The sequence below is a fragment of the Ciconia boyciana genome, chromosome 4 (genome assembly GCF_034638445.1).
Source record: "Ciconia boyciana chromosome 4, ASM3463844v1, whole genome shotgun sequence".
NCBI lineage: Eukaryota > Metazoa > Chordata > Aves > Ciconiiformes > Ciconiidae > Ciconia > Ciconia boyciana.
Genome location: NC_132937.1, coordinates 16,010,730 through 16,024,437, shown reverse-complemented (window position 1 = coordinate 16,024,437; position 13,708 = coordinate 16,010,730). Strand labels below are relative to the sequence as shown.

The 13,708-nt window shown below is 44.0% G+C and overlaps 1 protein-coding gene across 1 annotated transcript in view; it reads right to left on the bottom strand.

Annotated features, from left to right (window-relative positions):
* The window catches only part of LOXHD1 (lipoxygenase homology PLAT domains 1), a 175,055-nt gene that overhangs the window by 144,023 nt on the left and 17,324 nt on the right, over positions 1-13,708 (bottom strand). Inside the window, 2 exon segments of the mRNA XM_072859639.1 lie at positions 1,986-2,134; positions 3,676-3,774. Of these exon segments, the coding sequence (XP_072715740.1) occupies positions 1,986-2,134; positions 3,676-3,774 (248 nt within the window).

Below are 13,708 nucleotides of genomic sequence, written 5' to 3'. Positions count from 1 at the left end.
TCACCTTTAAGCCAATGTTACCCACTTGAAGTTTCTTGCACCTTCTGCTGAGGCATTTCTTACCAGCATCTTCTTCTGGGTTCCTGAAGCTTGCCATAGAGTTATTGCAGTATTTTAAATAAGCAGTGAAGAGTACTGAAGATTTTCAGCCAGAAAATAAGAAATCAAAATCTCTACTCGCCTGCATGGCTTATATCTCAGAGAAAGAAAATTCACTATTAGGGATAGAAAGTCATTGTCACTTTTCTTTGCCTTCACAGCAAACAGGGAGAATCTGAAATCTGTCCTTTCTGACAGATTTGTGAAACCATTCTTTGGGAAACAGAGCTTCCCCTCCTGTCACTCATCCCACACTGTGCTGTTGCCTGTAGCATTACTGATTCTCATTGTACCTTCGTAGACATGGACGGCAGTGTCTGCCAGGGCTGGGATGGTCAGCATGAGAGAGCAGTGCTGTACTAGAGTGTTAGAGACTAAAATATATGAGGTTCAGGAGAAATAGCAACACTCAGATTCCCCTCTACCTGCTGATCCTCTTTGGGTTCCTGTTAATATCTTTATTCATATATTTAGAGGTAGAAAACCAGCTCTGAGTGTAAGCCACTCTGAAAACCAAGGAAACACGAGAAGAACTTTTAATTATGCTTAGCAAGTTCATCCAGGAGTGACAACACTAGAGTCCCCAGATATCGGAGCAAATTAGAGAAAAGCACCTACTGACAGTAGAAGGTAACTGGGCTATGTTTTAGCTCATTCCTCCAAGCTTCCAGTTGAAGTCGTAAGGCTAAAGTTGCCTTTTACTTAATGACAAATATCTCGGCGGTTCCTGTGGCAGAACATAGGAGTAATGTATTGGCTGCAACGAGTCACTGCTTCAGGCTTTGGGACTTGAGCAACCTAACCAACATCAAAAATTATGTCATGCAGACTTCATCTGTAACGTGAGAATGAGGTTCTTTTTCTGTGGGTTTTTTCCCTCTATTTATTACAGGGAGCAAAACAGCTCTGATTTTTATCTTCTGCATTTTTCATGGACAACCAACATAACTTTTAGTGCAGCGTATGGTGACGGTGGAAAAGCATGTGCTAATATTTGCATTTGTAATACATCAAACCACCCTGTTACCTATGATTTACAAATTTGGGGTCAGATCTTCAGTGGATTAAAGCCAGCTGTGTTAAACTACACCAGCAGAGGAAAGAAAATGAGATTAGAGGAAAGAGTCATAGATTTCTCCTTTTAAGATATTCCTTCAACCATTTCACCAAAAGCTGCAATACCTTCACGCCTTAGAGCAGGAGACTAAAATGAGAAGGAAAGTGGGAGTGGAAGAAAAGGATCTTTGTGGCAGGTATATCTTTTTTGCTGTGTCAATGATAAATCACTTAAATTTGGCCAAGCTATAAGTCTTTGCAAATTTGCAGTGTGAACAGACTCAACAGATATTTCTTAGACTCTGAAATCTTTACCATCTTGGTAATGAGCTAAGTCAACAGAGGGGGGGTGGGGGGACTTGGAGGACCCAGCCTGGAGAATTCCCTTTCATCTGTCAAAGAAACTGCAGTGACTGAGAGAAGAAGTATTATTAGAGCAGGCAAATTCAAGTCTTCACAACTGGATTTTCTCACTGCCCCAAAGTCACCTGAGATGCTCGACAATTTACCTAAACCCAGAGTGTTCTAACTGCCCATCTTCTAACTGCCCAATTTGAATCTGCTGCAGCTGATTTAGATGCACCACACTGGCATGTAGCAGGCTCCTGCCAGCACTTCATCAGCCCCCCTTTGCTCTGCAGAAAAAGCAAGTGCTGGAGACGATACTTCTAGAAAGGTGAAAACTTGATTTGTGCCTTTCTCAGTAACCAGGATCCTGTATCGCCAGCAAACATCCTTGCATTTCTTGGCATCAAACCACCAAGAGGGTAAAAAGTGAGACATTTTGATCTCACAACATGCTTATGTTAAACATCTCAGGAGCAACTAACCTTTGCGAGGAACCAGCCAGCAGAGCCACCCTTGTTATTATGACCTATATTAATTTTCCTTAACCTTCCCAAATTCGGAGCATCGAGTGTGAACTTGTCCTCTGCTCCCTTTTCGAAGTTGTCTTTGTCATTGTCCAGTTTCCTCACACCTGAGAAAAAATAAATATAGAAGAACCAATGAGGAAAGGGTTACTGGCACATGCATGTTTGTAAGTGAGGAAATATTTAGGAATGTCACCACTGACTGAATCAAATATTCTCCGGGTACCAGCTCTCTGCAACCAGGATTAAAGGTAAAGGCAGAGGACATTATATTCTAATAAAAAAGGTACCTTTTCTTGAGCACACAAAAGACCAGGATTTTCACTCTAATGTCACAGTTGCTTACAGCTCTGAGTTTTCAGAAATATATATCCAGATGGCTCTTGCATCTTTTTTTCATACCATCACATTTCCCTTTTATTTTTAATGTCTTTAAAAATCTCCAAACTGTTTAAGAAAGACTTCGGTCACAAGCTGCAGATTTTGACATTTCAGGACATAGGATTCTTTGCTGCATCACACAGGAAGGATTTATTTTCCAATTAGGACCCAACCAGGGGTATTGGCTTTTCCTGATCTCACAGGAGCTTGCCCTTATGAAGAGTATTAAAGCACTGACCCCAGCTGCAACCAACGCTGTTCCTGTGCGAGCAATGCTGCAAGTTGAACCCGCCCAAGGCACCAGTGCAGGGAAAGGTGTCAGAGGGCAATTCATCCCGCTTACCTTAGAAGGAGATGAATCATTTTCTAGGGGTGTTATTCCTCTGTGTAGGTATGACAGAGTGCCTGGACAATCAACTTAGATTTAGACTCCCACTTTCAGATGTCTCCAGTGAGATCAGATGAATCCCCTTGTAAAAGTCTGGAGAATTAATCAAGGATGAGACCTATCCAGTAGGCTTCATAATCTGTTCAAGGACACTTGGCAGACATCATGTCATTTTTTCTTGAATTTGACAGGGTAGGTGCAGTATAGAAGAGAGAGATAATATTTGCTAGCTGGGTCTCCAGGAATTTCTGCCCACTATTCTCCATGGCGTGACCCAGAGAGTTTGGTCTGGGCACATCTTTTAGTATTATTCAGTTAAAAATATTTTTTAAAAATTAAATTCAAGTTCCTAGGCCACTGTTGTAGTACAATCTACATTTTAAAAAAGCTACCACCATTAATTTAAAGCCAGCTAATATAAACCTTGGTTAGATTATCTTTGTAAATGGCCAGGCAGGCTCAGGCACAACCTGTGCCACACTGAAAGGACAGCATTATCCATCCAGGGCCACAGAAAGATGGGACATGCAGCTCTCACTGCATGCACTGTAAATACACGTTGGTGTTGGATCCCTCAGCAGACTGGCACTTACTGCACTGGTTTATGCTGGTGGTTTATGCTGCATTTTCCCAGGGTTTGGGTTTTTTGGTGGTAGGTAACTTCAGTCATGCTCACAGCCCCAGTTACGACTGCTGCTCTGCAGACGCAGCTTCCAGGAGCTGTGGATGTGAGAAACCCCAGAGCTAACACCACCATTTGTTGTGCCTTTCACTCAGCCAAATTATTCTGCATTTGCCAGGTTGCTGCTGTGTGTTGTTCAGATCGCAGGCCTGCAGAGCAGGAAGAAATATTTTAGGAAGTGATTTGCATTTGAATACCTGTGTCTCCTTTCTCACCAAAGATATTAATGAAGACATCCGCATCTGTTCCACTGCCGCTAACTTCACCAGTAAAAACTCGGACCACGTATTTGTTGACTGCAAGGAAAGAGGCAGAAATCCCAATACATTAATAACTCAATGGTTTGATACAAAACATAATGGTACAAACCAGTTCAGGCTGTGCTGATGCTATCTTGAAAGCATGTCTGAACCATGGATCCTGGATCCTGTACACTGACACTCTCCTCCACAAGAGGAATAAAATCCATAGGCAGAGCTCTGACACTTTGGGTATTCACTGCCGTGGGCAAGAGGAGAAGATCACTCAGTTCCTGGCCTTGACATTGAAAGTTGAAATAGATGAGAAGAAGGTGCAAATTTTGATGTTGATACATGGCCATTAAATGAACTTGGACCTACACAACAGCCTTGCTTTTTCAAAACATCAATGAGTTACAGAGCCAGCCATCTGCCCAAGCTCAGACCTGACCCCTCTGGTCTGAATGCTGTCCTAGAGCTATTTGTGCAGCTTAGCTTGTATTAAGCCTGGCTGGTGACAAGAAGTATTTTGAGGAACGGTCAGTCACACTGCACAAGCACAAAAAATTGAAGGTGACCACCTTGTTACTCTGCCCAGTTTAAAAAAAAGTAATCCAGGCCTTTCCATTTAATGGAGAAACAGGAGTAAAGCCCAGGAGCTGTGACACTATGAAGCTACATCATGTGTGGCACCAAGAAACGCAAAAATCACGTGGGTGAGCCACACCATGAACATTTCACACATACCGTGTCAGTGAGTTTGAGAAGCAAGTTCTTCAGAGAGATCAGGATGTGTCTAACTCAGCTCCAAAGGACAGCAAGGGTGAGCTCAGCTTCTTCTGAAACCAACAAGAAAATTCCCATGGCATTCACTGTGACTATATTTGGGGCAAACAGGAGCAACTTTCAAAACCTACTGCCAAAGTCTACCCGACTACCTTGTTCCTCCAAGCAAAATCAGCCATGACAGATGTCTAGTGCTGTATCCTCTGTGCAGAACCAGTGCTGGAGACAGACAGCAAGACACAAAACAAAACTGATAAAGATTAATGCAAAATCTACTACTGAACTGTACATGACATCATAAATGCCCTCAACAAAGTACCTGTTATACCCTGTATTACTGAGCCCTGGCTAGCTGATACTGCAAGCTCTGTGCTACATCACCTCTTTGTTTCTGACTCCTAGGCATGTTGCTTCTGCAAAAGGGACAAATGCACAGGCCACATCACAAATACCTCCCTTGCAAAAACAAAACTTTTTGCACCATGATCGATGATGAGCAACTTTTTCCCTTTGGCAGGTGCAAAGTTAGGGGAGAAGCCTGTCTGGGCTTCCCAGCCAACACCAGAAATGAATTCCCTCAGGAGCTAGGGACCATCACAAACTCTGGATTACCACTCCCAGAGCAGGTCATCTGCCTCCACCATAATCAGTGTATATTAAAAATTATTCTAAAAGACAGCAGACACCTTGATGCACATGCTCCCCCTGAAGCAGAGGATGTGAAAGCAAGCGTATGAGAAGTAGTTGTTGGACCATCCCCTGAATTAAAAAGATGCGCTCAGCTCCCAGGGTGAGGAGTACAAGGGCAGAGCCCAAACAGAAGGGAAAATCACCTGTCATGGTTTAATGAATGTGCTCTGAAAAGACTAAAAATCGAGCTGACATTCTTGGCGCCCCATCACAAAACGTGGCATTACAAATAAAATAATAATGATAAAAGTGCAATAAATACCAAATAACAAGAAAGAGGAGGACAGAGCCAGGTTCAGACAAGGGACAAAATGCTTTAATGTTTCTCTTTAACTCTTTTGCTTCAGTTCATAGGGCTCTAACAACCTGCTAGAGATATGCCGACACCAAAGGATTTCATTTGCATTAGCCAAGGATGGAGATGGTGCAACTTACAGCTCCCATTTGGCCACTAAGCTGCTCTAACTAAAAGTGACCCACTGTACATTGGGATCTTTAATCACATGTCGTGGTTTAGCCCCAGCCGGCAACTAAGCACCACACAGCCGCTCGCTCACTCCCCCCCGGTGGGATGGGGGAGAGAATCGGAAGAGCAAAAGTAAGAAAACTCGTGGGTTGAGATAAGAACAGTTTAATAATTGGAACAAAATAATAGTAATAATAATAATGAATTATAATGAGAAGGAAAACAACAAGAGAGAGAGAGGAACAAAACCCAAGGGAGGGAAAAAAAGGAAAAAAAATTAAAAAAAAAAAAGATACAACCGCTCACCACCCGCCGACCGACGCCCAGCCAGTCCCCAAGCAGTGATCACTACACCCAGCCAACTCCCCCAGTTTATATACTGGGCATGATGTCATATGGTATGGAATAGCCCTTTGGCCAGTTTGGATCAACTATCCTGGCTGTGCCCCCTCCCAACTTCTTGTGCACCTGGCAGAGCATGGGGAGCTGAAAAAAGTCCTTGACCAGTGTAAACACCGCTTAGCGACAGCCAAAACATCAGTGTGTTATCAATATTATTCTCATACTAAAATCCAAAGCACAGCACTATACCAGCTACTAGGAAGAAAATTAACTCTATCCCAGCCGAAACCAGGACATCACAGACCACGTTTTTCAAGAAGCTTTGCTCCTTGCACCTCCTCTAGAATATTTATTCTCATGGCAGTGATTAAATTTGCACTCCACTTTTCAGGGGCCAGAAGAACGCGATGGGATAAAAGGATCCACAAAAAAGACAAGCATCAGTGGCTGAACTTAGATTACCCTTGTAGGATCAGGCTTTATGCCTCTGAAGTATAGACCAGAAGGATGCCTGAACACATGCAGAGCACCAAGGAGGACATGTAGAGAACAAGCCAATGAAGAGCAATCAGCAGCAGTGACCAAAACAGGGCAGGAAGGGCACCTTGTACAGCTTCTGCAGAAATATGTCTGGTCAGCAAGAAAAACACTGGTAAAATTATTTGCCAGATCCAACACCTTGAAAGGTTTCTCAACATTGCTATATTTCAAATCCGAGGTTTAAAATGACATCATTTGACAACCTGCTCAGAACACCAAGTGCTCCCAAGGGCTCTCTACACAGATGATGTTGCTGCCAGAGTGTCAGCACGGAGACCGCATTGACGGAGCTGATTCCTGAGCCCGCAGAGATGGGCACTGCATTGGGTTATCACTTTGGGCTGGTGGCAATCCCAGGGCACTGTGCTGCAAGGGTTTTATGCTGTCCTCTAAAATATAAGCAAGGCTGGGGTGCATGGTATGTGCTTGCATGCCTCTTCTCTGTGCTCCTTGCAGATGTGTTTCCACAGGCAAAGCTACTCCAAGAGTGTTAGTGGCCCTTGGCTTAGGTCATAGCACATCCCTGCTTCACAAACCACAGAATCATGCCTAGTGTGTGCTCACCAGGTTGCCCCCTTAATTTTTTGCATATGTTCCCAACTCTGGAACCATGTGCACTCAAGCCAGTTCCCATACCTGCCCCACTCAGCTCTGCATGCAGGACAATTTTAGTTCCTTCATCTTCAGGAAGCAAACGGGATCAGTCCTGAGCCATGCTGAATTTTTGCCAGCACTCTCTCCCTCTCTGAGCAATTCAACACTCAGCTGCAGCAGAGAGCTCTTCATTCTGCTCAGGGGTCCTTCTGTGCTTCATACATCAGCACATCTTACAGAATTACATGGTAGATGTGCAAATTTAAATAGAAAGGGATGCTACATCTCAAAAAGACAGCAAGGATTCAGCTGCTAGAAGCATGCAGGAAAAGGCTCTGATTGTAGCCAAGCAGAGATCTGGCTGAAGTCAAGCACTCTTCATTTTAAGCATGGGTGGATGTTGTTCCCTCTTCTGTAAGCCCTTAATCATGCATTATTTAAAACAGTAACATCATCTTTTCAAAAATATCCAGTTGGCTTTTTTTAATCTCAATACATGGCTCTGAGTTCATTTGCAAAACAGAGATCAAGATGTTGCCTGGATATTTTTTTTCTGAATGCTTCTCCTAGCACTGGGAACATGCAAAATGCTAATGTATGGCTGGTAAAAGCTGTGACTCCATCTAGCAGTGCAGGCTTGCTGCAGCACAGGCATGGAGAGGGGAGCTTTCCTAGAAGTGAAATTAGCAGCTTCAGAGGCACGAACTGCAAGATGCTGAGAGCAGAACAGCTAACAAAAATTCAGTAGCAAGAGCAGTAACTATTTGCTGCTGTCTTTCCTCTCCCCATTGGAACACACAAGCTCAAATGTCCTGTATGGTTACAGCACCTTCCTTTTCTCTACAGCAAGGTTTCTGCTCCGTTAGTGACAATCCATCTCCCCCTGACATCTCTCATCCAACACGCTGACACACGGAAAGCTGTCCCAAGAAGGCATTCGGAGACATCGCCACTCTGGGAAGCATTGAGGTGGCACTAACTGATATGACCCCACTGCATTAATTTAGCAGAGGTGTGACAGTCAAGCAGCTTGTCTGTTACTAATCAACTCAGCCACAGCTTTCAACAGCTAAGAGGGAAGATTAATATTGCATTGTGGGCTAGAGTCAGGCTCTTTCCACTGAGAGCCTAGGGGTTTGTTTTGGTGAAGGGCTGTGATGCCACAGGCACTCCCAGCACTGCTCCCAGGGGATGATGGGCATGGGGCTGCAGCCCTCCTATCACCCCATATATCCCTTCTAGGCTGGCCCCACTGCCATCTCCATCCCAAGGAGCCAGGGTGCAGCACTAGCCCAACACCTTGCCCAGGATCTTTTTATCCAGCCCCAGCACCCCTGGGTGCTATTGTGCAACCTCTCTTCTGCCTCCAATCATGGAAAATGCATGGACACATCCCAGCCAAATCCTTCCACCTGCAAGCTGCAGCTGACTGCTCAGCCATTGTGACGGTGTGCTTCCCCTGCCCCTGACCTTTATCTCCTGCAACCCTGCTTAGGTGATAACCACCAGTGGTGATTGTAATGGATGCATCTGGTCATGATGGCTGCATTGGCTCAAAGTGGATTCAGGAGACAGATAACAACACAATAGCCTAGAGCTACTGTGCAATGTGCCCACTGAAGAAACTAAAACCTGTGGTCAGCATGCAAATATGACTATGAGTCAATCATCTTATCCCCCATAAATAGTGAGCAGCCCAAGAGCCCTTTGAGCTCTCCTGCATGGCAGCAGGCTGCACGCCAGGATCTCCCCTTGAGCAGGGACGCCTCTCAAGGTTACTCCTCGAGGTTGAGAGATTCCTTGCTGCAACAGATCTTCGGTAAGTGACTAATAGCATGCTAAACTTTGAAATCTTAGCTAAGTGATATAAAGGATTGATTGCGCATATATAATCCTTTAGACATAAACCGTTGACCAAGTCTGGGACTAGGACTGGATCTAGCCGCACCTAGACTCCTCTCTGAGAAGGAATTTAGAAAGCAAGGGGATCCTTTCCGAACCTCATGACTCAACGGGAGGGTCTCCCTGACAGTTTTGTCTGACCCTGTCCTCTATGCAGTAAATAATCAAGTGTACCTCACCATTGAATCTTGTTAAAACACTGTCACATTGAACTTTGTTAACTCCCTATTCTGTATCAATAAACTATATTTTTACTTCTCTCTTGTGAGTGAAGTGCATGCTCACTCCATCCGCGACAGCCATGTGATATTCATCTGTTAATGCCATTTATTTAGCAATATGATATCATGGTCACCTGAAACACCATAGGATGGAATTGCCTAAAGAATTATTGTAGCTAATATTATTTGGGGCATTAAATAGGGCGTTTATGCACAAGCTGTTGAATTTGTAGCAGCAGGAGCACGAGATTTAGGCAGGGAAACAAAGTCAACCATGCTTCATTACCTGGAGTTATCACCTCCTGCAGGGCACAGCAAATTCCCTGCTAGACATCCCTGCCTACCTCCCTTGTGCACGACCTGCTGTGGAGCAGGGCAGCAGCACAGCATCCAACAACTGAGAAATGTCACAGTCTTCAGAAGCAAAACACGCTGGGTTAAAAGCAGGGAGCTAAGTCGTAGGCAGCAATGGATTCTTCTCATAAGGCAACTTTTAGCAATTATTCTATTTTCACAGTGCTCCCAAGGGTGGCAATGTTTAAGATCCATCCTGTACTGCTCAGCACTGAGCAGGCAGATTTCAGAAGGGGGGGGACGGGACAGGACGGGGCGGGACGGGACGTGTAGGGGAGAGGCAACTCTACTGTCTCTGAATTGCTGCTGGCAAAGAAATACATTTGTGGTTAGTATGGAAAGTGAAAAGAATTGTTGCTAGAGGCAAGGGGCTGGATCTGCAGGCAAGGCGCAGTTTCAACCTGAGTCTGCCGCAGCCTTTTTGCATGCGCTCAGGAAGGTGGTTTAATGTCTATATGCCTCGGTTCCTCGCTGTCAGATTGAGTCAGTCATTCCAGCCCACCAGAAATTGTCTGACAAAATCTCTTCTTGATGGAAAGCACTGACTTGTCAAAATGGAAGCTCCTTTATATCACTTATGACAGCATATTCCTCAGTGACAGCCAGACTTCTTGGTCAGAGCAACCTTAAAAGGTCAGGCAGCCTATGTTTAGGGCACAAAGCTGGGATCTGGCATCTCAAGATGGTTGATTCAGAGCAAGCATTTGAATTTAGTTCTTGTCTGTCCTGGGAAAGAGCCCATCCCACCAGGCTAACACCACCTCTTCCTAGATCAGCTTCTCCTGACCTTCTGGTGGAGATGCCTTACTGCGTTTGCATATGATGCAGCATTATCTCTGGAGTCTCTGCAAACACTCCAGAGAAGAAAACTTGCCCAGCCCTAATCATTACACCTGTCTCTACTGCAGTAGCAGGGACCCCAGAGATAGCTACTCAGAGCAAGACATAATGAGAACCTAAACCACCCCCTGTAAAAGCAGAGGAGCCCTGCTGAGTTCACCAGGAGCTAGCTCTGTCTCAAAAACATGGCCTGTTCTTGCACAAAGCAACTGCACACAGTTAAGGAAGAATTTTTTCCCCCATCCAGGAAGTGTTGAATTCAAAGGGTTGGTTTAGAGCTTGAGAATAATTAATCTCTGTCAAGAGTAATTGACAACTATCTTTCTTAATGAGCTGCACCTTCAGAGGTGGTGAACAGCTCCTTAAACCAAGGGTTCAAACTGGAAATGCAGATTACAAGCACACCTGGAGCACAGGGGATGCTGATGAAGAAAGAGCTTCACATTGCTTTGGGCCTTGAGCATCCCTGCCAAAACATGGTGTTAGTGGGGGAGAAAGGCTGAAGAGCCTTTCCGTGGCTTTGGGGTGCACATCATCAGAGGCAGCACTAAGGATGCAAGGCTGGTGCCACCCTGGATCAGCATTTCATTAATCTCAGAAGAGCTCTCTTAAAGGCGTGTTCTTAAGAAAGAGATATTACTGCTGCCACCCAAGGAGGCATAAGACATGGGAAAAGGAAACAATTATGTTCGCTGTGCTGAATATTGCATTATCCTCAACCGCTGCCTCGTGCCCCTCCTATAATGAACTGAGCCGCTTGGTCTCCCCATCCAGCCCAGAGACCACGAGATTTAGCTTCATTTTGTGTGGCTGTTACATGAAATCGAAGTGTGCATCAAAACAGTTAATATATTAGGATTCAGCCCTGATCATCCCCCTGCAAAGCCTGTGAGAGGCAATCATCTACCACATGCAGGAGTCTTTGCTTGTAGGATGTGATAAACTGATGTTCTTACTGCGACTTCAAAGTGATGATGACATTTTGAAGTGAGCTTTAAACGACCTTGCTCAAGACACAATAGTGGTTTAGTGCAGAGGCATGGAGCTTAGCATGGGGCAACCCACCTTGTGACAGCGGCACGGAAATCCTTGTTCATCTAATTCTCCAAGATTTCTCATTATTTTTCATTAGTTCAGCCCCACAGTGGGAGTCCATGAAGAAAAAAAAAGGCAGACATTTCACAAAATAAATATCTGCTTCCTGCTTTCCCCAGATCTGCTATTATCAAAATTGGGGAAATCACTGAAAATAATCTCTTAGGTAAAACATTTCTGCTCAGAATGAAGAGTAAAATAATTTGACAGTATTATTTAAAATCATATTATTATCACTGTACTTCAGTCTTGCTTTGTATAAATAATATATTTAAATAAAGTTACTTTATTTCAAAACTGATAGTTGAAATAATTACAATATCTAGATATAATTGGTCAAAATTATCCTGTCTTCACAAACATGCTATGCTATTTGTTTTGTATCTATATACCAGCCACACATAGAGATGTTTCGTGCCTCTCCAAAATTTTTTCCCTTGAAACATGAGGTCCGTTATATGAATTACAAATCTCTATTTCCATCTATTTCTGAGCTCTGTGTATCTTGTCTTCCTTGTGGTTTACAAGTCACCAGTGTTTCTTTTTATTTCTACATTTCAATTTCTCATTGCTTTTACCCATCTTTAGAGACAAAACAACAGGCAAAAAATACATTACAAGTAAAATGTCCATAGCTGACTTGGTTTAGACATGGTGATATGAGATGGGCAAAGTTTTCAGGAAGAGTAAAATCCTTATTAGACCAACCGAAGTATTTTGCAGGGGAAAAAAAAAAGACATTTTTGGGTACTCAGTGTGCCAGACAGCATGACTTTTTTTTCCCCCATTGTTATCAATTGGGTAGTAAAAGATATTACTCCCTCTACAAGCCTTCTTTATTGAATATCTCAGCATGCAGCAAGGCCTTATCCTTAATACAGGGGGGTATTCACCATTATTCAAAAGTAAACCACTCATATTTATTTAATAAAGATATTTAGCTGCATTTTCCTGTGCTGATTATATACTTCCAGTTCTCAGTGTAAATAAAGATAGGTTTTGATGAGCAGGCAACACCTATTAATATTTCATTCCCCCCTCCTTCTATATTCACAGAAATAATCTTTTCAGTTTCTCTGATCATGGAAGTTTCCAAAATGTAACACTTCATTTTGAATCATGACCCAGGGGAGACAGGAGAGGGACAAGTCCCACTCTCCAGGCCTGGTGCTTTGTAAAATGAGGCTGCAAAGCCCACAGGGCATCATCGACCGGTGCCTCATATCTAAAATGCTGCTCCTTATCAGAGCTTCTAGCACCAGTACATTATTGAGAAATATTGGCCACAGCCTCAGTTCAGATCCAGTCCAGCCCTCAGGGACATGCGTATCCCGTTGGGGCAGGAAGGATTTAGCTACTGACTCAAAGTCAAGCATGTGCATCAATACCTGCTGCCCCAAGTCTCTCCTCAAGCCACAGCCAGGTCGGTGCCCCATAAGTCTTAAGTCAGCCAGCATTAAAACTCTGGACAATGAACTGTGAAGTCTTAACACAAACATCCTTCGCAGAGGAAAGAAATAACACAGCTCACATTCCCAGCTCAAATATATGAGTTTTAGGTCCTAGTGGATCTAAAAACCTCAGAGAGTATCTAGGGCATGTTAACTCTACATGTGCTTGCACAGATGCTCTCAAAAGCACACCAGGCAGAGAGGTCCAGCACAGGCTGCTTCTTCGTGTGCACAGACTGCCTTCATACTGCCTGCACCGACTGCCTTTCCTGCCTTCGAAGGAAACTGTTCTGTGGGTCTCTCTGCCTGTGGTCTTCTCCTCTGACCCACCATGAACACAAACTGTCCAAGTCTCCTCAGGTGATCTCATTAACTCTGCCCCAGACGAGGACAGACCAATGATTCAAAGAAACTTGTGAAAGACTAATGGATTGGGCCTGACCTGCAACTTGATCGGTTGAACTTCTCTCATTTGTAATTATAATAAATATTGTTCTCATTTTTTAAAGGCGAGACTACCCTCTGCAAGCACAAGCACACGGGCACATTTCATCACTCATCTGCCTTTACAGGAATCCAGTTCCCAATTGCTCAGTGTGACCTTACAGCCATTACCCCTTAGGACATATCCATGCAAACTCTCAGATACACCATATATCAACCCCAAATCAGGCCAGAATTGACACAGCCATCGACCTTCCAGTTCAAAG